The following is a 26,472-nucleotide window of genomic DNA, read 5'->3' as shown; positions in this document are numbered from 1 at the left end:
CCCTATCAGCCCAACTCTGCATTCCTACAGCAGGGAATGCTGTTGCTAAAGCATCCTTGAGAGGCACAGGGGTGTAAGAACTACCACAAGAAATGTGAGGTGTCTCAGAGCAGGTGGCATTGACAACCCTCTCCAATCACCTAGCACCCTGTCTGAAATGCAGCCCCTAAACCATGGGGAACAAAATCCCAGGGGGAGAGTTTGTTGCACTGTGCAAGAGCTTCAGACAAAGTCCAGGAGGAATCTAGAGATCATGCTACAGTCTGTACCACCAAACAACAACCTTCAACCATTCAAAGGGACAAGGTGGTTGTGGCACAGGCTCAGGATGCAGTGTCTGCTTATCTGGGGGGATGTGGATGCACTGCATGTTCTGGCAAATACTGTGCAGAGGCAGAAGCTGGGGTCACAGCACCCTTGTGTCTCTCAGGTGCAGCTCTTCCTGATTCTGTCCCTAGGAGCACATGGCTGCTCACTGTGCCCTGCTCTGCCAGGCAGAGCACAGTTCCTCTCACCTCTAGTCGGAGGATCTTCTCAATTATGCCAATCTGCTCAGCCTTGAAATGCAGTGTCACTTCAAACTCTGAGCAGGGATCAAGGATGCCATTATCTTGTGACAAGGAGAAGTTCTCAGCAAGGTAATCCAGCCCATTAAGCTGCCAGGCCATGGGCAGCAGGCTGTTGTTTTTCAGGACCAAGGTCCTGCTGTCAGTCCTGCAGAGAGAGGAAGGCACTTGGCATCAGCTGCTGGATGGTCACACCAGCCTCACCACTGAATGCAACTCGGAGCAGCTCCATCCATGCCCCAGAAACCAGAGTCCAATGTTTTCTCTTTGTCACCAGTCTTGGAGTGCTTGTGGGATGACTGACCTGTGCAGAAGCAGCTTGTCAAAAGAGAGCTCCGAGGGGCTGACCTCCAGCTTCACATGCACCCCATGGCAGCACAGGCTGAAGACCACTGGCTCCGGGTTCTTCTCAATGCTGCAGATGAGTTTGTCTTCCAGGAAGCCAAGGGAAGTGGGGTATGCCCAAATGGTCAGCTCCTGGACATGGCCCCACAGGAAGAAATCAAAGGAGCTCTGAGTGTGAGCAGGAGGAGCAGCCCCTGGGCACTTCTACAGTGCCTGCTCTGCTCTACCTGCCCTTCTCCTACCCGCTTCTCCTTTGGTTTCAGGGTCATGCTGGGAGGGTCCAGAAGGAATGTCTCTGCTTCCCCATCATTCTCAAAGGAGAACTGGACCTCTATGTCCATAGAGGAGTTGTTGAGGATGGTCAGCTTCTCCGAGTTGCCAGGACAGTTCTGGGCCTTGTACCTGTCCACAAAAGGGGAAAAGGCTGCAGAGAAGACTGTTGCCTTTGCCACACACCGCGGAGAGCACCGTGTGCACCCGAGGAAGTGATGCTGGGAGACCGTGCTCTAACAAACAAGTGAGGGAAATGGATCCCAGTCAGGGCCATGGGCGTGTGCTCATCCCTGCCTTACTCTGATGCCTTCCCCTGGACTTGGTGCCTCCAGCCCAGAAGCCTGATGATGCTCAAGCCACTTCAAGAGTTTTTAACACAACATTAATTCAAGGGTGCCTAGAAAAATAAAAGTACACCAGACACATGGGTTCTTTCCCCTTCTTTCTTGGGATGCCTTCCCTGCAGGGTATAAGGAAAGGCTTTCGGAAAAAGAGTTTAGCTAATCTCTTTCATAAAAGTCATGAAAGTGCTTTGGATTTCATGGGTTAGCTCAGAGTCTGAGAAAGAAACATAAAGCATCAATTCCTAAGAGGAATGCAAAAAGATAACAAATGACCCTTCTCTCAGGTGTGGAAATGACTTTGGAGTTAAAGTTAGAGAGAGGAGTTTGGAGAAAGGGTTAAAGAGGCAAACAGAGATCCCAGACCATCGTCAACCTGGCTAAAGATTGTATGTATTTCAGTTTCATTTCCTTGGGCTGTCAAAACAGACCTAGCCCTCCAGAGCTCCCATGGAAATAAGAACTTAATTTTTTTTTAAGTGACAGTAAAAGTAGAAGTACACAATAGCTTCAATGACAATGTGTTTATGCAGATTTTATCCAGCAGTGAGCATGCAATGTCGTTACAGGAAAATGTAATTCCTGCTGTATGTTCCCCTCGACGCCCATTGATTGGCAGGTCAACCACAAAATCTTATTAATAATTACAGATTAATGAAAGGTTTGCAAAACCATCTACAGAATAATTGCTAGATCAGACTACCTGCAGAGCTCAAAGCACTTCAAAAACCACCATAAAGTTCATTTCCTGTGGGTTGAAGCTGACATGTGGAGGGGGACACAAAAGTTGCCCCCAAGTCACCTTTGGACTGGCAGCAGCACATGGCTCTGGCCACCAAGGTGGCCACCAAGGCACCCACTGGGTAGGCAGAGCAGCTCCTCCAAGGCTCATTTGCCTCTTATCTGCTCAAGTTCACACATCTGTGGTCATTTAAACCCATGTGTCTTCAAACCCACGTGTCTTTGGTCCTTCAAACCCAGGACTCTGCTGGGGACTGCCCTGGATTGTGCCACCAGGACAGCATGTCTCTCCAGGCATGTCCAGAAAAGGACAAGGCCCAGCAGGGAGCACATACCACTCTCTTGATTTCCCACACAGCAGCGGTCCAAAGTGGAATTGCTTTGTGCTCTCAACGTATTCCTTGAAGATGACTTCATCTTCCTTCATGGTTTTCCTGCACTGTGGAAACACCACCCTGGGCAGAGAAAGTGGGGAAGGAGGAGCTATGAGATGCTCCAAGCAGGAAATGTAGTCAGAAAGCCATAACCCTTCCTGGTGGCTGAGGTACCATCTGCCTTCCCAGCTCCCAGCACAGGAAGAGATGCTGTGTGACCCCAGGGAGCATGATCTGCCCAGGCCAGAAGCCCCAAGGGGCAGCCCTGGCTGTGAGTTCAGCGGCAGCTGTGCTGTGGGAGGCTGCCAGGGCCCAGCCTTACCGAGGGTTCTGGCTGATGCTGGGGTAGAGGCCGGTGCCACGGCAGGGCAGCTCGTACTGGCGCTTTGACTGCACGAGCTCAAACCTCAGTGTCTGCTCAAACCTCCCTGGCTTTTTGGCAGTGAAGTGGACCTTCAGTTCCACCTCACCGTGGGCAGGCACTATCCACCGGTACCGTTTCAGCCTGGCAATTAAAGAGGAGGCTTCAGACATTGCTGAGGAGCAAACAGAACAAGGAGGGTGCACTCGCCATCCCCCAGCACTGGCACAGGGTCACTGTGGAGCTGGGGACGATGGACCTTGTTTGGCAAGAGGACCGAGAAGCAGAGGCATCACCTCCTCCTGTGCAGCTCACCTGAGGAATTCTGTGGGGACTGAGGCACTTCCCACTGTACTTTTGGATCTTGTTGCAGAGGAATCCTGGGGACTTTCTGATCTCTGTGTGGAGATATGCTTCTCCTTTGCAGAGCTGTCTCTGCTGGTTGCTTTACCTGTCTTTGGATGGCCCTTGGCAGAACTGCCCTTCACATCTGGGGCCTTGGCCTAAGCGGAGAGAGAAGAGGGAGGGAGAGGTGAGTCCTGAGACATCCTCATTCTGGAAAGGAAAATGGGGGTTTGTTCACCAACAGAAGAGAGAAAAAATAAATAAGTCCACCTGCCCATGGACTTGGTCTTCCTTATTGGTGTTTGTTTCGCCTAGGATACCCCTGCTCACTCAGGACCCTCTCCTCAAAGGAAGTTCATGGTTTTAAGTGCTGTTTTCCCCTCTTGTCTTACAGAACTGCTCTGTCTCCAGCAGAACTGTCTCTTTTGTCCCATCCCTGACAGAAAGGAGACCTGCAGACATGGGACCCCATCACATCTTCACTACCTCTCCACAATGCTCCCTTTTCCTGTCCCGCCTGTCCCTGTCTAGACTGGTCCCTGCCCCGGCACCTTCAGTGCCAGCACCACTGGAGCACCCACCAGATCCTCTTCCATAGCAGCACCTTCTGGTGCCACAATGGTGAAGGGCTCCACACGCTCTGCAGAGCCCAGCCTCTCCTCTGGGTACTCGACTATGGAGAGCACAGCAGCAGGGGGAAGGGGAGGGCCGTCAGGATGCAGTCCCAGATGTTTCAGCAGCTAAAACAGAAGAGAAAATCCTGTTTATACTTCTGTCACCTTCATCCTCACAACTCCTTCTTTGAGGGCACTGAGCTTTTGGCAATGAGGTTTTTAATTTACATGAAGTACAAGTGCTTTGTTATGTCCAGTGGGGTGAGCAGGGTCCAGAGCAGACACAAGAGCTGCAAACAGGACTGGGAGAGAAACCTCTCCCAAGTGACTCAGCTGAAGAAAACAATGGCCATGTCCTGGGACGGTTTATGATTTCCAGGCTGGGAAACTCTGAACAGATGGGATACTTGTGCACAGAGCCCTCCCACTTCCTGCTCATCTGAGGGATGGTGATAACCTCCCCCTCCACATGGATGATAGAGTCTTTGTGGAACACCATCAGGGACCTGGATGTAGCTCTGTGCCATTGTCAGCTGGGGGGACACAATGCTCCAGGGCCCAAGACCACAGCAAGATCAAGATCTGAGCCTTGCAGGGTTTTACCTGTTCTTCCGTTGGCAGCTTCCCATCCCTCAGGATCTCCTCAATCATGGCCTTTGGATCTGAGACCTCAATGTCCAAGCACGGCACCCCAATGTGCTCGTCTCCGACTGCTCCTTCGGCAGCTTCACTTTGCGTCCCCAGCTGAGATGACTGAAGACTCCTTTGGTCTCCACTTTTTTGTTCAGGCTTCTTCTCCACCTTCTCCTGGGGCTTGTTGGTCTTCTGACCCTTGTTTCCAGCTGAAGACTTTCCCTTTTGGATCACAGATAACTGCACGGTACCCTGAACCCTGTCCCAGCAGGAGGAAACCTGTGCAACATTCTGCTGTGATGAGTAATAGATCTGAAACCTCAGGATCAAGTTCTCCATCTCAGCTGGGTCTTCTGGGATTTCAGTTTCCCCTATCTCTGCAGCTTTGCTTTCTCCCCGCTCAGGGGCTTGGTTTTCCCCCTTCTCAGGGGCTTCGGGTTCCTTCCCCTCTGGTGATTTGGTTTCCTTCTTCTCTGGTTTTGTAAGTTGCATCCCCACAGAGACACCCTGCTTTTCCTCCTTCTGCCTCTCTTCCTCCTCTAAGGCTTTTGCCTCCTCCTCACGCTTTTGAGCCAGCTGCTTCAGCTCCCTTCAGCAAACAAAACAGAAAAAATCGCTGAGAGTCCCCACCAGAAACTTGGGCTCAGCAGTCCTGGCCGGCCCTGCACTTCATTCCTTGACCCTGAGGCCAGGCAGAACCACGAGACCATTTCCATGAATTTTTCTCAACCCACAGAGGTTGGGAACATCCCAAGTGAGGCCATTGGTGGAAGGGGACCTCCAGGACCAGCCAAACCTGAACCTTGCCATCATAAGGTCTTGGCTGTGCAAGCTCCCTCTTAAGGCACAGCCAGACACCTCCAGCCCACTGCCAAAGGCTGATCCACCAGCTCTCTGTGCTGATGCCTGAAAATGCTCTTTGTCTCTTGATTTCCCAGTTTAAAGCAGATCACAGATTGCTGACATCTGCTTATCTCTCCTACAATTCTCACTCAGATCATTCAGCACCCCTCAGGGCACTGCTCCTTAGCCTTAAGCCTGCTCCTTAATGAGAATAATCCTATCAGTCAAAAGCAAAGGCTGCAGGAACTCCTCTCCTGCAAGACAGGCTCTTGTCAGCCAGATTTCCTGCAGGAACCCAGCTGTGACCAAGCAAACCGGTGCTCTCTGCCATGAAAGCCATCTGAAACAGCCTCCTCTGTCTCCTCCCCATGAAACCAACTTCAGCCTGGGCTGAAGGAAGTCCTGATACACAGACTTGCTTTAACCAGCCTCCACTCTCAGCTCCACACTTTGCCTGTGTGTCCTGAGCTGGGCTGCCTTGCTGGAGCTGAGCTTCTCTCCTGGGCTGGCCCACTGCTGCAGCTGAAGGGGAGCCTAAAGGACGTGAGCTTCTGTGGGTGGTGTCCCACCATAAGGAGAAGCCTGGCAGATCAGCATTGCAAGGACTTGCAATGCTGTGGCAGGAGCAGGACCCAAACCAAGGTTTGCTCTGTGCCCCACACCTGCCCATACCACAATCCCACTGTTTTGGTGAAGGGAGATGATCAAGAAGGTGCAACTCAACACCATGGACCTAAAGACACCTCTAGAGGCAGTGCCAAGGCAAGCCCAGAGCCCAGCTCCCTGCAGGCAGCATCTAAGCCAGGAGGGCTCAGCACTCCAATAGAGAAGAAGATCTTCTGTCTCAACAGAAGAAGGTCCTTCCTCTCTTGGGAGCCAGGGAGCTCAGAATGGCCATCCCTGTGCTGCTTCTGGCCTTTGCTATCCAGCACCTCTGAGCTCAGAGTCCTTGGAGCAGGGAAGCCCTCCAGGGACAATAACCCATGGAACAGCAGTAACCCATGGAAGCCTTACTCACTTTTTCCTCCGTATGAGCTTCCTTTCCAGTATTATTTTATCCACTTCTGCTTTCTTCTCCTTAGGGAGGGCATCATACTCATCCTCATCCATTTGTAAGATACATTCTGCTTTCCTCTGCAGAGCTTTCTCTCGCTGCAGTTCTTTAGCACAAAGAGGAGAAACCATGAGTGACTGCAAGCTGACCTGGGTGCTCTGGGTCAGCTGCAAGGATTCACAGCTTTTCCTGACCCAGCCTATCATCCCAGGAGATATTGGGGAGCTCATAGCCCTGCTCCAGAATTCAATCTCCCAAGCTATGGCAGGGCAGTGAGGTCCTGTGCTTTGCCTGGCTTAAGTGCACCAAGGCTGAGGAAAGTTGTTTGTCACTGAGCTACAGCAGCTGGCACTTGTGCTCAAGCTTTAATGTTAGAGATTAAGGTGAGTCTTAAAACCTCAGATCTCCTGCAACTCTGAGATGAGTGCTGGTTACACTGAGGCAAAAGGTGGAAAGATAAAATAAAAACATTTCTTACAAGCTCTGCTGCAAACCCAGGTACACAGATATAAAGTTGAGGGCTTGAGAGAAAAGATTTGAGAGGGATGGAGATATCTCACCTTTCTTCTCTGTTTCAGCTTCCCTCCTCTTTCTTTCAGCTTCCTCCCTGGCTTTCCAAGAAGTATAATCCTCGTGCAGGTTCACCATGAAGATATGACAACGATTCTTGACAGCTTTGAGTACACAGAGTAGAGAAGACTCCAGGCTGCTTGTAAAGAGGCTCTCCAAGCCATCAAAGATTGCTCCCTTGGAGCAGTCTTTACGCTGTGGATAAAGGGAAGAGTAAGTCAGCCATTGCACGCAGGGGGCTCGCAGCTGGACACTAAGCCCAGATGTCCCAGGGCACCAGCTATCCTTGTTCCAAGTGCAGTAGCTAAGAGCAGCTGGGACCTGTCCCTAGGCTCTGCCAGCTAAGGGCAGCTGCAGCTTCCCCCAGGGTTCCCTGCACACAGTCCAGGATCCTCCAGCAGCCTGTACAGACCTCCTCCTCCTCCTCCTCTCTGAGTCATACCTCAGTGCCTGTCTCTGCAGAGCAGGAATGTCTCCTTTTCCCCCACCCCACACACCTTCAGCCTCTCACTGAGGATGTCCACCAGCAGCTCCTCGGGCAGCACACAGCTCAAGCAGTTCAGCTCTTCTCCATGACTGCTGATGATGTTCAGCTGCTGGGGTGCAGGAGCAGTGGAAACTGTGAACTGCAATGGGAACCATTGTAAGGAAAAGAAACCACGGTGGAAAGCCCTGAACAACTCCCACTGCTGGGCTTGGAGCTGGGGTTCCTCACTAATGGAGACTAGAACAGACTAGCAGTGCAGGCTGGGGGCTCCAGGGGATGGTCCTGGAGGGCCCATCCCTTGGCCAGCAGAGACCCGAGCTTGCAAGCCCCAGTGCAGCCTCCCAGCACTTTGCTCACTGCCTGCAGCCACAGTAGCCAGGACTGCACTTTGCTAGAAAACCACTGAGAACCAGAGGAGCTGTCTGCCAGAGCACATTCCCAGCCCAAGTCATGGCCCATGGACCCACAGAGCCTCCACTGTAAGCAGCCCCTGCCCATCTCAAAGACAATGCAAAGGTCCCAGGCATCAACCAGGGCAGATCATGTTTACCTTGATGTCCTTTTTGTCCAGTTTGCTGGCTGAGTCCTTCTTTTGTGCTGGAGGGGTCTTGTCTTTGACATTCTTGTCGATTTTTTCCCCAGAGGCTCGTTTATTCTTGGTCTGAGACTTTTTATCTGTACAGGGGACAGATGGTTTAGGGGGGCTTTGTAAAGCAAGCAGGCACCTTTGACTGCAATGGGCACAGCCTTGGGAAGGAACATGGCAGCACTGGCAGCACTGTTTCCCAGAAGCAGCTCCTTCCCTGCTTCTCTTACCAGCATGGTAAAGCACACCATCCCATACTTGATTTTAAAGCCAGCACTACGTCCCTCCTAACAACTGTGCATGCAGGTGATGCTGCTCACACAGCAGTTCCCCTGCAGATCAAGCCAGAGATTTGTCCTCCAGGAGCATTGTTCCCATACACTGCACCCATCCTGCATTCCCATGTGGAGACCTGCAGCCCTGCCTCACTTGCATCACCCATCTCCATTGAAGCTAAATCCTCCTTGTGGGAAAAGCCCAGCTGGGACCCAGACTCTTCTTCCTTCCACCAGCTCCCAGCCCAGCCAGGTTCAAAACTGAGCACTGCAAAACTTCCCCCTGCACCGAGCCAGGTCTGGCCTCACCCTGCAGTGCTCAGGGCACCAACTGCCCAGGAAGTTTCATAAATGTCTCCAGTCTCACATGGAGAACAGCCCAACGAGCTGTGTAACCTGACAGTGGCCATAGGTAACTCTCTGGAGAAAAGAGCTCATCTGGAGCATGTCTCTCATTGGAAATTCCTCTGGGAGGCTGACCTTCCCTTCCTCTCATTTGTGAGTTTACACTCACAGTCCTCTTGTGCTTAATGAGTCACTTCAGCAGGCTTTTTCCTTGCTCAGGTGGGCAGCAGTTCTGCCTGCTGCCCCATAAGGAGAAGGCTCAATTCAGCTTTGAGGAAATATAAAATAGTTGGGAAAGAGACAGGCATGTTTTAACATCCCTAGATGAGCTCTTTTCTCCAGAGAGTTACCTATGGCCACTGTCAGGTTACACAGCTCGTTGGGCTGTTCTCCATGTGAGACTTGAGACTTTTATGAAACTTCCTGGGCAGTTGGTAGCTCTAGAAAACTGAACACGTGCCAAGAATAGCAGCAAAGGGGGCTACAAAAGAACCTTTTACTGAGCCCTTAAAATTGATTTCATTTTTTTTTGGCAAGCCAGTGATGCACTTCACCCATGTTCCCTAAGAGAAACCCAGGGACTGAAAAACTGCTGCTCTGAGTAAGCAGAAGTGGACAGTGGTGGTGGGTTTCTCAAGCACTGGCTCTGGGTCCTTACCAGCATTTCTCCTTACCAGCATCACCTTCGTCTTTGCCTTCCAGCTCCATGGCAGCCTGGGTGCAGAGCTCCCGGGCACGGAGCCCCGCTGGGCTCCCGTCCTTGGCCATGGCCTCTTTCACCACGGTGTCAATGGACACGTAAGCAGCGTCGTAATACTGACACAGGCCTGCTGCTATCTCTGTCTTTCCTGAGAGAGAGAGGAGGGCTGCTTGGTGACACTGGCACAGGAGGCACTACAGGGACAGGCCCTGGAAAAACCTCCAACAAGATTTCAAAGTTAAAAGGACAGTGGGAAAGCAGGTGTCCCTCCAGGGCAGGCCATGAGGGAGGCAGCTGCAGTGTGGATACAAGCTCTGAATTCTAGAGCCAAGAGGATCATCTCCACCTCCTGTTCAGCTGAGGACTTTGCCTTAAGCACCATGGCCCACCAGGATGTGTTCCTCCTGCTTGCCCCTCTCCCCGCAGCCCTGGGCTGCAGCTCACGTACCTGCCCGGGGTGGCCCATGGATGATGACAACCATCCCTCCTTGGTGGGGCTGCGCTTCGCAGGAGGACGGGGCAATGCCCAGGTGGCGCACGACAGCCCGAGAGACAGGATTCCCAGTCTCTTTCAGCAGGGACTCAGGAGTGAGTAGGACAGTCCTGTGGTATGCTACAGTGCAAAACCGGGGGAAAAGTCAGCCTCCTGCTACATTTGATCCTCACCATCCTCCCCATCTCCTCAGATCCCAGGAAAGGAGACTCGGTGAAAGCAAGATGAGATTGTTCTTTTGTTGCTAGGAAGGTGCAAATATAAAAGAGCCAGTGATATTAGACCTGGTCCTACTGGCTGAGGAACTCATCCAGCCCTAGCCTTTGTGGCTAAGGGACACAAGGAAATATCCTGATTATTTTCCCAGTCTATGGCAGGCAGATAGGAGCTTGCTTTGGCTACGCTCAGGGTTGGTAGAGGATGCCACAGCCCTTCAGCCAAGAGCTCCTCCACCAAGCTGGGGAACAGGCAGCTGCTAAAAGAATGGGCTTTCCCTGGAGAGCAAGGTGACAGAGAGTTCAGGGTGTATGGGCTGGACCACAGGCAAAACAGACACCACCAAACCCTCACTGTTTTTCTGACCTGCTGCTGCCTTGCCCATGGCCTCCTGGCCTTGGCTTCTGCCATGGGCTTGAGCTCTGCCTGTTGAGCCTTTGGCCTCATCTGTGCTTCGTGGTCCTGCAGCACCTCTGGAGGCAGTGTCTCACCCATGGCACGTGGAGGCATAAAAAAGCTCTTTTGGTACTCAGACCCCACTGCCATCCGCAGGATCTGTGTGTGGAGGGAAGAGAAGCCATATGCAAGATTCCTTTTCTTGCCTTTCATCACACAGACTCAATCAACCCATTTTCTGTCTCCTCCCTTCCTCCCAATAACACAAACTATTTAGTTTAGGTCCTCCCACAGCATGTCAGCAGAGCTGGCTTTGCCCTGGGGATTGCCTCCATCTCCCTGGCACAAGCCTGGGAATGCTGGAGTGCTGTGAAGCTTGGGCAGCGTGTACATGGAGACCAGACCTGCCTTCTCACCTTCTCCTCCTCAAGGTACTGCTCATCAAAATCCAGTGAATAAAACTCAATGGGGAAGTTGCATGGGTTCTTCACCACCACTGTGGCCTCCACCCCATTGCTGTCCACCAGCATCCCTCCCATCTTTAGTGCTGGGGGTCTGAACTCCAACCGTGGCTCCAGACCTTGTCCTGAGAGGTGCAGCTTTAAGCGATTGCTGCTCCCACAAATGATAAACTCCAGCTCATTCTTGTAAGACCTCTGAAAAGAGGAAAGTGCAGAAAACTCATCCATGAAGTCCCAGGTGACAGGACCCCAAATACAACAATGCTTGCCCCAAGGTCAGGGTGTTATCAGTCCCTCCAAGGTGAATGGAAACCAGATATTTACTTATGCTAGGGACTAGAGCATCTGTAGTAGTCTGGGTCTAAATAACTGGGATGAATGCTGGTGTGCACTGTAACTGGGTATTTGGGAATCAGATGGATGTATGTACAATGACTGTCAGACATTTTCACCAAGTCATGCAGGAGTGCAGTGCTCATGGGAAGGGCGCTCAGGGTTACAGTGTCCAGACACAGTCCTGGCACTGCTGCATCAGGCAAACACCAGCTCCACGAGAGAGGCAAATGAGCTCTCACTGGCAAGAAACAAGGGTCATCTTCTCTGCTTAGTGTCTGGCTCTGGTCCAAGCCAGACACAAGATGGTTACATTTCTTGAGCAATTAAAAGACCCCTGGGACTGTGTGTGGCACAGAAGCACTTGTGGCCATGCTGGTACACACTGCCAGTTTCCGAGACCCAGCAGCCACAGGCAAACCACTTTTGGGAATGCTTTGTCCTTTAAGCTGAATCCCCAGCTGCACAGGAATGTGCAGGCAGGCCAGAGCCCCAGGGACTGCTGGCAGCACCCCACTACAGGTGACCGTCCTGCCGTGCCCAGGAAGGTGGGTGGTGGCTGTTTGGTCTGTCAGTCCTGCAGCAGGATGAGCCATTCAGGATTATCCTCTGTGAGTGGGCAGCTGCTCTGCACTGAGTGTCACAGCTGCAAATACAGCCAGGCAAGGGGGAGGCTGAGGGGAGTTGGGCACATCCCCCCCATGTGCCAAGAGGCAGCCTCAGAGCCCTGGTGCTCTCTGTGCAAGCTCCCTGTGGGCATTTCAAAGCACATCTCACACGAGTGCTCTGTGGGGTGAACTGAGCCACGCAGAGTATGGGGCTTGCAGAAAGCTCTCTGTGAAGGCAGAGCTCCTACCACACTCTCTGCACCAGGCCCTCATTTCCAGACAGCCCTGACAGCCTCCTGGGCTGACACCCGCCAATCTCACCTCCTCCTCGGGTGTAAACTGGATTTGCAAGTTCCTGCCACTTCCCTGGATCAAGGGTTCCTTGGGAGGGCGTCACGTCAAAGGGACAGGGCTCCTGTTGATTCTTCTGGGCACAGAAACCAATCATGTGAGTTCTCCTTGTGTTCTGAGACACTGACACGGAGCTGAGAGCACCCACAGCCAAACCAAGTGTGGCCCCAAAGCCCAGAGCTGGAGGGAAGCCCTGGAGACAGGGCAGGCAGATAGGGAACTACTGTCCTCAGAGGAGGAAGAGGAATGGGTGAAGATGGCAGCAAAGCAAAGCATCAGCTAATGGAACAGGTTGAGGCAAACCAGCCTTGATCTAGACCCTCAGAACTTTCCTCAAACACACTGTAGACCCAAGTGCTCAGGCAGCCACAGGAGCAGAAAGAGCAAGAGTCACAAAGAAAACCCAACCAAGTTCCGTGTTCAATGTCGCCTGTGCTTTACCTTCAGAGCAGGCTTGTTGGAAGCAATGAACCATTTGCAGGGTACTCGGAACCAGTTGAAGAGTCGGATGGTCTCAACCTGGCACTGCCCAACAGGATGTCAGAGAACTGCAGTCTGTTCTTGGTGAGGGTGAGTGACACTTCAAACACAGTGGCACGGATGCGGATGCTGTACATAGGGCCTTTTGTCACCTGGAGAAGGACAGAGGATTCAGCAGAGGGCGTGGGTGACATCTGCTGCTGTGCCCAGCCTCTGCTGCCTGCCCCAAGAGCTGTGGTACCTCTATGGGCAGCAGCACTTCCACATCACCATATGGCTTGTGGGCACTTTCAAAGCGCACGTCAAAGTCCACGCTGTTGTTGGGGGGCAGACAAATCATCTGGTCCAGGCCCACACTGAAACCTTGAACAGATGAACACAAAGCAGCTGAGATAGACACAAAACACAAAATGTGTACAAGCACGTTAAGGCCTTACAGGTGTCCTGGCTGAGAGGTCTGGCAAAAGCCCCACGCTGTGCTGTGACCTGGACAAAACTTAAGAGTGCACCTGAACACCCTTCAGACACAGTGAGCCACTGTGTGATGGAAGGGCAGCCTTGCCTCAAGGCCTCTTTGCCTCAAGGCCTCTTTTGGAAACCTCTTTTGATCCACCAGAGGATCTCACAGGCTGCTTCCTCAATAAAGACTGAATACAAGTGCTGTGACAGTGTGAACTCCAAACAAAGCACTTCCAAAACACAGCAGACCCCACTGGTTGGCAAAACCAGCCCACAGAGTGCCCAAAGAAACTTGCTGCTCGTGGGAGCCAAGGGGGGAAGATGCTGACAGGTGACCAGGGTGATGAGTCCATTGGCCCCTGCACTGAAGCGCTGGGGCAGTCGCAGGCAGGCCAGGTCCCTGGGCATGGCTGGCCAGGAGAGCTCTGCCTCTAAAGCTCCCAGCAAGGGCACTGAGAAGAAAAAGCTCATAAACCTCCCCAGGTTCAGGGGCTTAAGCTAATCTGTCTGAGACACCTCCTTCAAGGCCACAGGAAGTGTCTCCAGCACTGCTTACCTGTGTCCTGCAGGACAGATACATCGACCTTGAAGGACACATGGATCTGCCCAGGGTTGGTGATCTTCAGAGAGCATGTCTCAGTGTAACCCCTAAGGACAGGGCCCATGTCCAGGACATACTCGAGCAGCTCAGCTCTGCAAGGAATAAGGACAGTCCTTAAACCACAGCCTGGCTACACATCCGAGTGGATGGAGGATACAAATAAAGTGGCTATTTCTTTATTCACTGCTGTAAAAACTCAGCTCAAGCCCATGAAACCCATAGCCTGACCACCTGGCAATGACTTTGGGAAGTCAGGAGGAGTGCAGGCCCTAGGTTTGATCAGCTACTAATGGTACCTGAAAATAAAATTAGTTTAAAATGGACACTGGCCACAGCTCGTCTGCCATGAAAAGCCAGTCTAGGTGAGTCCACTGGGCCTCCACTGCTCTCAGTGGAACTGCCTAGCCTGGTGTACAGCCTGAGCCTGAAATTGCTTTGGGGTCTAGGAATAAGGTTTGCCTGCACAGGAAATCTTCATTGCTCTACAACCAGACCACATGAGCTGCTCTGCAGAGCATCTTCTTCCTGAATTGAAGCCTCCCGTGCTTGTGCTGCATCATGATGGTGCAAAGGGACAGGCCATGTCACCTGCCCTGCCACCCCACCAGGATTCAAACCATCTGATGTTGGGTTTTAAAGGGTTTGCTGACATGTGCAGCTCCCTTCTCCTTTTGTTCAGTGTCACAGCTGCACAGCTGTTAGTTGGAAGCAAGACTTCAGCTGGGAGTTGTCTCCTTCAGAGCTAGGCAGCAGGGACAGAATCTATGCTGTCTGGAAGGGCCTGAAGGTCTGCACTGGGTCCCCCAGCTCTAGGGACAGAACCCCACAGCTGTGGGGAGCTGAGCAGTCCAAAGCTCAGCGTGGTGCTGGGGAAGGGAGGACACTCCACTGCTCACAGGCAGCATGTCACAGCCACCAGGACCAGACCCTTTCTGAAGTCCAGGCTGTTCCCAGCTCTGCAGAAACAGGGAGCTCTCAGGAGAAGGGGACATGGCTGGGTGTTCCCAAGGGGCACCTGGAGATGGGCATGGGAGCCCCTACTCACTTGGCAAGACTCTGGCACAGCTCCTTGTCAGGGAACCTGCTCTTCAGGGGATGGGTCGGAAGAATTTGCTGCAGCTCTACAAAAGGTTTCTCCATCAGCATCCTCATCATCTTTATCTGCAGCTGAGAGTCTGACTGAAGAAAGGGTAGACAGTGGCTGGTTAGCAAAGGTCCTTCCCAAAGCCCAGCTTGCACCTGAGAAAGGATCCCACCCCACTCTTGCTGGGAGGGGGTGTGGGGTCCTCCTGTCTGGCTGCTCAGTGCCTGTGACACCTCCTGCTCTCTTAGCCAGGACCTCATCTCCAGGGAAGTAACTCCAGCATCTTTGCCTGCCCAGACACTGTCAGCAAAGCTGATCTGGCCAGGCAGACAGACAAGCCAGGAACCTTCCAGAGCTCCAGATACTTGCCTGCCCCCAGCCTGTACCAAGGCAGCTTGGACAGCAGCTGTCTTGAAAGGGAACTGGGACCAAGCTGGTGCCTCTTGGAGATGAGCACCTCCAGCACAGCCCCAGGGCACAATCAGGCAGCTGCTGGTAAGGGCTGTAAATCTGGCAGGGCTTGGGTTGGGAACAATGAACTCCCCAGCAATGACCTGCATCTCCCTCAAAGCACCATCAACTCCATCCCTGGAGCATGGCCTTCAGGATCTCTCCCTGGGGTAGCCAGGAAGCTGCTGCAGCCCCAGAAGAGACATGACCAGCGGGGCAGCCCTAGGGGCAATGCTGAGGTGACACAAGGTTGTCAGTGGGCAGGGAGGTCCCAAGGGTCATCAGGGCACCAGGAAGCTGCTGTGGGCTGCAAGGGGCTCAGGTGACATGGAGAGGGTGGCCTGTGCCAAACGGGGCTGCAGCTGTTCTTACTACAGTGCCAGAGGCAAGCACGCTGGGCTGCAGGTCCTGAGTCTTTGGGTTCTGAGTCTTCAAGGTCTGAGACTTCAAGGTCTCAATCTTTGGGCTCTGAGGCTTCTTCAGAACAACTGATTTATAGCTGGGATCGTATATTTGCCGGCGTTTTATGAGCCGTTTCAGTGTCTTCTCATATTTTTCATTTCCTGAAGAAAGAAAACATCCACAAAGAGAAGTGTGAGCAAAGTGCCAGTCCCATTGAAGCTGGGAAGTCCCTGCCTCCCAACATTGGTTTCTACCAGAAAGAAATCCCTCAAGCCATCTATGGAAAGTGGATGCTGCTGTTCCTCTCTGAATCTCATCCCCTGCAATGTCACACAGATCCAACCCTGCCAGAAGCCCTGCCAGCCTCTCTTACAGCTTTCCCAAGCCTTTCACTCTAGCCATCGTCCTTCAGGGATGAGGATGGCAGGCTCTGCAGGTTGGCTCCTGGGACAAAGTCCACATGGCATCCTCTGCTCAAGACTCATGAAGCAACCAGGGGGCTTGACTTGGTCTGGGAGTCCTGCAACCCTCCAGGCTCGGTGGAGGTTGGCATGAGCTGCCCTCAGGGCCTATGGTAGGGAACAAAACCAGAGGGGCCTTTCCTGAGGGCAGACAGGCAGTGCCCACCTCTGATGCTCCAGGGCAGGTCCAGACTGATCATGGGAAAGGATGCTTCTCCTTTCAGGCAGATATTTTCTGGTTGCAGGTCACCCACTTTAAGCTGGTAAGTCCTGCTGAAGGCTCCTGGTAATCCTGGCATGCAAGAGAATTTCAGCACTTGCGTCTCACCGGCTGCAAGGGAACCCTGCAGGGATGGGAGAAGAGGGAGGGAATGCATCAGAGTGTTTGATGGGGGATGGCTCAGGGGACAGACAGGCTGAGGAGACAGGTTCTCATCTAGAAGAAACCATCAGACCACATCACCTTCATGATAAATATATTACAGTATTGGCTTTCACAATTGTTAGAGTAGATACTATGTGTTTTATAACGATGACTTCTGTAAAAGAAGTTTTGCTAAAGTTTAGGGTTCTTTTAATGAGAATGTTATGTTTGATACCAACGTTGGTGAAGAGTTGTTGCAATATTAACATTTAACCAATGAAGGAATGGAAACCTGTTGAATGTGTTGAAAAGTTACAAATGACCAGGACTAGGACAACTGCACTTGCTCCATCTGCTGAGCAGGAGCCGACACAGCGCCTCAGGGCTCTCGTGGTGACGCTCTGTCCCTGTCCTGTGTTACTCTCTCTGTTTCTCATTTTCTCTCTTTTCTGTCCCCCCTCTGGTCGGGACCATGCCATTTCTTTATCAACAAACAGTTTTCAGATACACTACTTGCTGGGTTTGTGCCTTATTTTCCTCTGAGAAATCTATCAAAAAGAATTCTCCTCTGCTCCCCTTACAGCAGGACAGGACAGTGACCCACGCTCCTGTGCCTCCCGCCGGTGTCTGCCTCTGACAGCAGAGCCACCCACCAGCCAAGGCCGTGGGGGAGTCTGTCAGGAGAGCACTTGTTTGACCTTCTCTGGCCCCAGCAGAAATTGCTTACAGCCCTGTCTCTCTCATGGCTGGGTTTGGGGTTTTCCCCTCTGACTTTTTTCCCCCTTCCCCACCTCCCCCCCTTTTTTTCTCTTTAACACTCTCCTGGGCCACCTGACACAGGGCTGGGCTCAGTCACTTGTGCTACTTACAGTGGTGGGGTTGACCAGAAACACACCAGGCAGATGCTTGTCTGCAGGGCTAGGCTTTAGCACCCACTTGAATTCAATCTTGCCACCGTTCACCAGGGTGACCTTGCTGTGATGAACTTCATTAAATATCTGGAGAGAAGGCACAGGAGAGGGAAGTTACAGACCCAGGCCTGCTGCTGGGAATCTCCTTCCTCCCTCCTGGGCTTGAAAGCAGACACATCATGGGAGCAGGGACCAGGGAGGAGATAGGGGCACTTGGGAACCTGGGGAACCCCCAGGCCCAGGGCACCTGCACAGCACCAGGGAGCTCTGGCAGCACACAGAGCTGTGGTAACAACCATGTGAGGGCCAGCAATAAATGAACCAGGGCACACAGGCCCTCTGCCCTCTGAGGGGTCACCAACAGCCAGGAGAAACAGAGACAGCACTGAGGCATTCCAGGAGAAAAGGCACCTGCATGCAAGTATTGGCAAGCAACATAGATGCAACAAGGGAGTCACCCGGGGCAACACAGACAGGGCCAGCAGCTGGAAATATCTGTGGGCTTTTGACTGGAAAAGAGTGAAGTGGGGATTATTCTGGGACAGTCTCTCCAACTGTAGTGCCTGGAAGCCCAACTTCTTCCCTTGATTATTGTGTGGATTAAGCAAGAGCTTTAGACAAGAGCATCTCCTTGGAGGTCAGGCTTTAGGTGTGGATCAGCAGAGAGATGTCTCAGGACACACCCCTCAGAGCACCCTCACTGGGACCCTGCCTGCCCCAGGAGGCAGTGTTAGGTACCCTGAAAAAGAGGCATTCCCAGCATTGTGGAGAGGGTTGGAGATGGCCATTTTAGAGCAGCTTGGATGCCAGATGTGTCCCTCAAAGGTTGGACTTCCAAGCCCCAGAGCCAACAAAGGGGCTGGGAAGGGAAGGGAGCCCTGGAGCGAGGTGGGCAGGAACCTGCTGGCCGTGGTGCCAAGGCAAGGAGCTGTGCCAGGGATGTGTGTGGTACCTGTGAGCCACAGTTGATCTCCTGGGGCCTCACGAGGTAGCTGACACGTGAGATCTCCCCGGTCACCAGCACCTCGTAGGTGGGGCCTCCCTCCACGTGGCACAGCGCCGTGACATCGGAGATGGTGTTGAGGTGGCCAGAGAAGGTGAAGGAGACCTGCTGGCTCTCACCTGGCTGCAGCACACCTGACATCGGCAGGATACTGAAAGCCTGGATGGAAGACAGGAGAGATTGAGCTGTTGAGCATGGCAATGGATGCAGAAGAGCATCTTGGAGCAAAGTGCAGCTGTATCTGGAGGGGCCTATTCCCCAAACACTGCCAGAATCACCCTCACCTCATCCTGCATCCATGCCACTGACCAGTGCAGGGACCATGGGGAAAATCTTCTCCCACACTCACAGATCCATGCATTAATTAGTACATTACGTGAAAGTGAACTGGGATGTCTCCTGGCAGTAGAAATTCTCTCTGATGCACAACTTGCCTTTAAAAAGCATTTCTTACTGCTTTTAGAAAAGGAGGAGGCTCAGAGTGAGAGCTCTCGGAGCTGAGCGCAGGACTCCAGCCCAGCTCATCTGACTCCTGAGGCTCTTCCCCTCTCTCTGATTTAAATGATGCTTTCTCAAGGTGCTACAGCAAAAGCTCCTGCAAAAGTTTCCTATGGACCACCTGAGGAGTTCCAGGGGGAGCAGTGCCCTCCATAGGTGCTGCAAAGTGTCCTTGGGCAGCCCTACAACATGTCCTGCATGGCCTCTCCAACTACCAGTTGCTTCAGCAGCACTTTGTGATGGGCCTGCAGGGATGGGCGGCCCCTCTGTGGCCAATGCTGAGGGCCACCAGTGGCACTGGGAGCTCCAGCCCTGCTTGCTACACTGACAATGTGCAAGTGAGACAGATTCCCTCTTACCTCCTCTGCTTCGAGGGAAGTCTGCGGTTTCGTCCACGGAGATGCTGAATCCCTCAAACCCTACTTGGAGGCGAGGGTATTCAGGAAGTTGATCTGATTGCACCTGAAAAAGAAGCCATTTTCTATGCTGGGAGGAAGAGACAGCCACTTTGCAAAGTCTCCGTTTGTAAGACAGCTCCAGGGCCAGCAGTGCAATAGCAGCTCTGGGTGAAAGCAGAGCCCTGCAAACAGGGAGTCTGGCTGCCTTGGGAAGAGGCTCCATGGAGATCAGGACTCATCCCAGCTTGCTCTGGGAAGGAAGCTGGAGGCCTTACCATGATGATGCAGATAAAAGCCTCATCTTTCATTGTGAGGGCAAAAAATCCCACACTCAACACAGGTCTGTAGGATCTGAGTGAGCTTCTCCAAGGAAAACTCTCCTATTTCTCCCTCCCACACAGCCCACGTCCAGCCACTGGCCCTGCTGCCCAGCCCACTGTCAGGGCACCGGACAGCAGGGCAGCAAAAAGGGAGGTCAGCACGAGCATGACTTGGTGGTGGCAGGCTGGGGAGGAAACACAAGCAGTAGATGTACAAGAAAATCTACCTTGTTTCTTAAAGATTGGGTAAAATCCTGCATTGTTCTCAGCATTCTGGCTGTGTCCTCATATCTCATCTTGAAGTGTCTCCATCGAGATGCCGGGTGATCCAAATAGGTTGCCTTCCCCTTTGGTGGTTGGGGTGTGAATTTAGGTGGGTAAAGCTCATCTCTGGAAAAGAACATAACAGCAAACCCCAGTGCCCAACGGCAGTAACTCTCTAGCTCTACTAGCCCTGGTGCTAAGTGGCTCTTTCTCTGCTTTTGGGACTTTCTGGGCATCCTCCAGCACAATGCAAGGGAGGAAGGCAAGGAGCAGAGAGCAGCTCCTGCAGAGAGGACCCATCCCAAAGCAGAGGGGCCAGAAGGGCCTTCAGCAGAACTGTGGGAGCTGGGACTAGGAGCCCTTCATCAAGGTGGACATGGCCTCAGGCCACAGAGGTCTGAGAAAGCAGCTTTCACCCCAGCTTTCCTTCCCAAGGGAAACCACTGTGGGGGCTGTGCAGCACCAAAGTGGTGGAAAACCTATTCCCTGAGCATCCAGCCTGAGCACAGCTGCTCAGTGCCATTTGTCAGATGCCAGGCAAACAGCTTTGCTCTTGGCCAAGTACAAACAGGACACAGCAAGAAGAGCTTCAAGGGGAGGGCAAAGGTGCACATACCTAAACCTGGTCACCTTGCTGTCGGAACGGAATGACCAGCGGTACTGGACGGGCAGTGGGCTGCAGTTGGTCATCTCCAGGGAACGCACTTTTTTAGTGCCAGCCATGACACAGCCAAACTCCACGGAGCTGGGCTCCATTTGGAGATTTGGGAAGTGAACTTCTCCCTCAAGGCTGATATGCTCCACAAAAGGATGGCCCCTGACCATGTCTATCTTCAGAACCTTCTCTTTTCTCCAGCTCTTAAAATCCAGTTCATAAGCTGGGTCAAACACGATGTAGAGATGACAGGTCTCCCCTACATCCACTCTCACAGGCTGCAAGGAGATGAGCAGTAATTAATCACCTGTGGGATGATGTCCCAAGGTCTGACAGCATGAAACAGTAAATGCTCCAAGTGACCCCAGCACGGGCTTCTCAGTTCATGGTTCATCTCTCTACAGCAGGGGTCTGGCTGCAGGCACCACAGGCCAGTCCAGGATCCCTCAGGCTCCCGTTTCTGTGCTCAGCCCCAGTACAAGGGGGTGGCTGCTGGAGAGCTGGCATGGCTTTCCAGGAGACACCTTCCCTGCATGGCTTGCCCAGACCCAGCTGCCTGCTCCCCTCTCCCTGTGCCTTAAAGCCAGGATGGATCTTCTCAATTCAGATAAGATTTTGATTCCTTCAGCAGCTTTGCTGATGCAGCTCAGGCCAGCCCACTGCTGATGCTACAGAATAAACTTCTTGACTCAAGGAGCTCCCAACAGAAAGGCACCACCACATCCCTCCTCTTCAGACCCCACTGGAGGAGGCCAGGGCTGCTCACCTGGCCACCTGGGAGGGGCTGCTGCTCCTTATCACAGACCAGGAATGGCTGCTCCAAGTGCAGCATGAGGTCCAGTGGCAGCAGGCAGGTGTTTTTTAAAGACAAAGGCTGGTACTGCAGTGTCAGGACATCACTGGGTTTCTATGGAAACAGGAGACAAGGAAAAACAGCCTCAACTAGAAACAGACCTCCTTCTGCTTCTGCTGCAGCTCACATTTTTCAGCCTCACGAGTGCATACATTTCTGTTTACCCTTTCTATTTGTTTCTACCCTTCCAGGAGGTTTCTCTTGACAGCAGATGCTTTTCATGTTTAGAAACCACAGCATCCTCTGGAGGACAGGGAAAACTCCCAAGTACAGATGAGGGAATAGGCCCCTGAGAGGAGGTGGCTGCTTGACCTAAGATCTAAAGCAGAAAGTGAATCCAGGCCATTTGTCTCCAGTTTTGTCTCTCTATTGGGCAGAACAGCACTAGAGGATCTTCACTCACATACAGTCATTTCTCACAACCTTCCTGGCTCTAGCAGCCTCAAAAAGCACTTTGTCTGCACCACGTGTCCTGCAGCCCCTGCTACAGGGACAAGGTGTCTGTGGTCTCAAAGCTCTGATCAGCCTGGGCTCTTCCTTCCTGTCTGAGCATTGTGCTGGGCTTCCTGCATGGTTTAGAGAAACCAGAGACTTTGGGAAACGACTTCTGCATGTACTGATACCAAACAGGTGCTGTGCCATAGTATGCAATAAATCAGTTTGTGTGTGTGGCATTGAGCAGAACCCAGGCAGAATCAGGGAGAGCTGAAAAGCTTCTCAGTTACATCTGAACTGCCTGTTCCAGGGATTCTGTACTTCACTGGAAGCCTGGGAACCAGAGGAGAGGCCTGAAACTACAGAAACCAAATCATTAACCATCTTCTCTTTTTCAGACAACTTGCAGGAGGCAGAAAGATGATGCTGGAGTTGGGATCCAGAGACTAAAGGGCACCTGCTCTGCCTCAGTGTTATCATCACTGCAGTTGCAGGATGCCTGGGGGTCGTTTGAAGCAGAGGAGGCTTAGGGAAATGCACAGAGCTGATCCATATAGCTGTACCATCAAGCATCCATGCCAACAGCAGAGAAGGCAAAGAGACACAGGAGATGTTGGGTTTTTCCTTGTCAGCCTGAGGAATTCGCAGGAATCTTCAGTTTTCCCAGCTTCCCTGCAGCATCAGTGTACAGACATCACCGTGCCTTGGAGGGTCCTCAAAAGCCTCCCTTTACAGTGAGCACAGAAACTGGCATTTCTCTGGGGTGGCCACCATCTCCTTGGCACTGCAGCTGGAACTGCACTTTTACTTTGGGGAAGTCAAATACCAGTCTCATCTCTAAAAGCATCTTCACTCACTTTACAAAGTGCCTCAGGAAGGGTAAAGAGGGGCTTTAGCACAAGCACACACCCCCCTCAGCCATGCTGTTAAAATGCCAGCATGCAATCCAGACTTACCTTCTCCACATAGAAAGAGAATTGTCTGGCTGATACTTCTATAGAGGGGTGAATGAACTGACAGGTAATGATTGTTTCTATTATCCTCTCCATCTTGGGGGATGTCCCAATGATGGCTTCACAGAACACATAATCCTGCACCTCCTGCAAGCAAGAGTCACTTGTCACCAGTGCGTAGTGGCAGGGCACCCTGCAAATGCCCTGCATTGGCTCTGCACCCACCACGGGCCCTATTCCTGCCACAGTTACAGTCCCTGCCCCCTTTTCTTCCTGTGCTCAATTGTCTGTAACACTGCACCCCAATAACCACAAAAGGCATTTGTAAGAAACCCCCTCCCTTGACATGGCTTTTGTTTTACTCCGTGCTCACCCCAGATAAACCACTTGGCACTTGTTTAGTTCACTTTCTTTTTGGACTCCTAGTCTAAGTGTAACTTATTTCTCTGCCCTTCTTTGCTGACTCAGCATGCAACACTGCTTGCCCCAAAAGAGCAATATTTCCATCCACCCCTGCTTTGGGATCAGCACTGGGTTTTGCTAGCTGTGGAATCACAATAAAGTCTCAGCTGGTCTGATGGTGGCCAGCAAGGAAAGCAACTGGTGCTGCCACAGAAACGAGTAGCCTTAAATCAGTTTTGTGAAGGCCCCTGCTCATTTCCCCAGGCAAATGTCAAGGGCCTGTGGAACAAGCCCAGAGGAGGGGATCTCACCTGTGGGATGCGGGAGAAGCCTCGCAGCACCATGTCCTCAGACTGGCCTGGCTGCAGGCCAATCGTCGGTGACTTCACCCCAAACGCAGGCTTGGAACGTTTGGGGCGCTGGGAATCATCCTTGGCCCTGGGGCTGCTGAGGGTTGAGACACTCTGGCCCCCCTCCTCAGGTGGGCTGTAGCATTCCGCACTCCAGAAGAGCTGATGGTAACGGCGGCCCTTGTTTGTTACTTTGAACTGATGAATACAGGGCACGAGGCTGGAATAGAAGGCAGGATGGAAAAGAGTATGAGAGTAGCTATTTCCCTGGTCATCAGGTTGCTCCCAGTGAGCAACCTGAGGTGTTAATTGCTTAGAGACTGTCTTCATTTCCAGCTCTTAATGTGGACCAGAAGTGGTGTCTGATAAGGTGCCCTTTTGATGTCATTATTGCAAAGAGAAATATGTTTATAATGGTAATGTAACATTTTCCAGGTGAGGCTAACAGGACGTGGTGTTTTCCCCCAAAATGTTTGTTCTGGGGTGATTCATACTGTTGCTGCATTTTGTATTAATCTGTGCCCAAAGCTGAAACTGAATCTTTGAGATGCTGCCCTTGGGGACCTTGTGTGTGGGGGTAGGATTGCAGACATTCCTAAAAGCCGGCTCAGAGGCAGTTTCTGGATGATCCCAGCAAGCTGGTAAAAATCATCTGCCTGCTCCAGGAGAGGAAACCAGGGGAGCAGAGCCTCTCTCGTTCGTATCAGCCTTGGCTCTGCACTGGTAGCCATTTGTAGAAATTTCATTTTGCAATTAGAAACTGTTTGGAAGTGAACTTTGCAAACTCTGCTGGCAACTCTGCCTCTGGAACTGCTCTGTGGGCTCCTGCCTTCCTGGTGGGGGTTGTCACCCTCCTGTCTCTTTGTTCCCAGGGCCCCTGCTTGCCTGGGAGGTGCCATTGGGAAAGGGCAAGGGCAAGGGCAAGAGAAAGGATCTTCCCTTGGTGCCTCAGCCACATGGAGGGACTGCCTCATCTGGGCACCATTTCAGGAACCTTTAGTTCTGGGGCAGCCTGTGAGATCATTACTCGATCAAGTGAGGACATCAATGTATTAGAACTAGAGACAGTTTGTGGCAATTTAGCAACTGGTTTCCCTTTCAGTGGCTTTTGAGGGTGTCTAACAACTCTCAAGTGCCCATCACATGTTTGTAAAGGAATCTCTGCCTTTAGGGAAGGAGTCAGGGCTTTGAACACTGAAGAAGATCTTGCCTGAAGGACTACAGAAAAACTGCTCCTTGTTGAGACAGGAGGAGAGGTGGGAGTGGAGAGATCTCCTACCTGAATTGGTATCCCAAGTTGAGCTCTGGGGCAAATGGTTTGTCTGTGACAATTGTGGTGCCAATGCCGAAAGCCTGGAGAAAGACACTGCTCCAAAGGCTGTTCCCAATGAACAGCTGGACAGCGTCATCAAAACCCACAGTGTCATCCAGGGTTGCTGTGACAGTCACAGGAACCTCACCCCTAGCAGGGATCGCTCCTTCACTGGGTTCAATAACAAAGCAGTTGGATTTGGAAGCCTGTAAGACAAGCATAATATGCATTTAGGATGGAAACCACACACCCTGGTGTCTTGTGGGATATAAGAAAAGGAAAGACTAAAGAGGGGAGGATAAAAATCCTGAAGGCCTAATCTCCCTAAAGTTAAGCTACAGTACTGGGCAACAGCAGAGCTCATACAACCTGTATTTTCCCCTCCTTTAAGGGACTCACCCAATTAACCCCATTTTGCCCAACCCAAGGGATGCTTATCCTCAGGAGAGTGTTCCTTCCCCAGTCTTTCTCTGCACTGTGGGCCAAGGAAAGCTGCTTTCTCTCTCCTGGCCTCTCACAAAGGCTCAAGGCCAGAGGAAGGCAGGACTGCTCAAATCCCACTGCAGAAACCACATGGCTGGAGGACACTGCTGAGAGCCTGAAGAATGTCTCTGCAAAACCAGGGAAGCAAAACCCCAACACCAAACTAATCTTTCCCAAGAGGCCATCAGTGCTTCTCAACACCCCCTAAAGGACTGAAGCCCTCACTCCCCACCAATCATCAGCTGTAGAGAGGTGCCCCAGTGCCCTCTGCCTAAAGAAAAGTCACCTCCAAATGCTTATAGCAGAGCAGGAAAGCAGGAAGCAGAAAGAAAACTGGACAACATGTGCTCTGTGGGCATGGCCCACTCTTCCCAAGAACTCTTGTCATCTGCTTTCTCATGGACTTCACAGATTGGCCAAGAGAGCTGGAGGCTGCCCAAAGGAGGGAGGAAAGGCCTTGCACCAGCACAGCTGTGCAGACACAGCTCTGCAGGTCTGGCCCTGGCAGGAGCACATGAAACTCAACCTTTACACACCATGAGCACCCAGCCAAGGGGCATTGCTCCCTGCAGAGGCTGAAAGCAGAACTCCATTGTGGAGTCAGGGAAAGCTGCCCTGGAAAAAAACCTCGCTTTAGAATAACATTTATCTCCCAAACAGCTGGAAAAGCAGCAAGAGGAAAAGTCACACCCCTCCTCCTTGGCCCAGGAGGCTGTGGCTGGACTCTCCCACATGGCCTGATGCTTTATCCACAGACACAGACAAGTCCATGGTATCAGGTTTTAACCAGCTCTACAAGTTCAACACACCCAGCATGAAGAAGAACAAACCTCAAGCCCCTCACAGATCTCCCCCTCCAGCAGACATCCCACCCAGCCCCAGGCCCAGCCTACAAGCCCTTCCTGGCTGCACCAGCCCTGCTCCCCCTGCCAGGGGAGCAGCCCCAGCTCCTTCTGCCCTATGCAGCCCCCACATATTAAACAGCCTTTCTCTGCAGCTGCTCCCCAAAGATGCTCTTCAATA

The 26,472-nt window shown here is 52.3% G+C and overlaps 1 protein-coding gene across 1 annotated transcript in view; it reads right to left on the bottom strand.

Annotated features, from left to right (window-relative positions):
• The window catches only part of LOC118691400 (hydrocephalus-inducing protein homolog), a 58,946-nt gene that overhangs the window by 12,178 nt on the left and 20,296 nt on the right, over nt 1-26,472 (bottom strand). Inside the window, 32 exon segments of the mRNA XM_036390567.2 lie at nt 516-714; nt 871-1,043; nt 1,154-1,313; nt 2,602-2,721; nt 2,963-3,145; nt 3,317-3,504; nt 3,928-4,086; nt 4,564-5,182; nt 6,455-6,578; nt 7,051-7,255; nt 7,558-7,686; nt 8,098-8,222; nt 9,428-9,601; nt 9,902-10,034; nt 10,529-10,717; nt 10,975-11,214; nt 12,282-12,320; nt 12,322-12,387; nt 12,753-12,847; nt 12,850-12,943; nt 13,033-13,154; nt 13,807-13,943; nt 14,897-15,030; nt 15,758-15,948; nt 16,415-16,592; nt 17,482-17,610; nt 18,476-18,677; nt 20,623-20,968; nt 21,436-21,568; nt 22,906-23,049; nt 23,616-23,874; nt 24,934-25,172. Of these exon segments, the coding sequence (XP_036246460.1) occupies nt 516-714; nt 871-1,043; nt 1,154-1,313; nt 2,602-2,721; nt 2,963-3,145; nt 3,317-3,504; nt 3,928-4,086; nt 4,564-5,182; nt 6,455-6,578; nt 7,051-7,255; nt 7,558-7,686; nt 8,098-8,222; nt 9,428-9,601; nt 9,902-10,034; nt 10,529-10,717; nt 10,975-11,214; nt 12,282-12,320; nt 12,322-12,387; nt 12,753-12,847; nt 12,850-12,943; nt 13,033-13,154; nt 13,807-13,943; nt 14,897-15,030; nt 15,758-15,948; nt 16,415-16,592; nt 17,482-17,610; nt 18,476-18,677; nt 20,623-20,968; nt 21,436-21,568; nt 22,906-23,049; nt 23,616-23,874; nt 24,934-25,172 (5,628 nt within the window).

The sequence above is a fragment of the Molothrus ater genome, chromosome 12 (assembly GCF_012460135.2).
Source record: "Molothrus ater isolate BHLD 08-10-18 breed brown headed cowbird chromosome 12, BPBGC_Mater_1.1, whole genome shotgun sequence".
Taxonomy (NCBI): Eukaryota; Metazoa; Chordata; class Aves; order Passeriformes; family Icteridae; genus Molothrus; species Molothrus ater.
The sequence above is the reverse complement of the archived record's forward strand: the minus strand, read 5'-3'. Positions and strand labels throughout refer to the sequence as shown.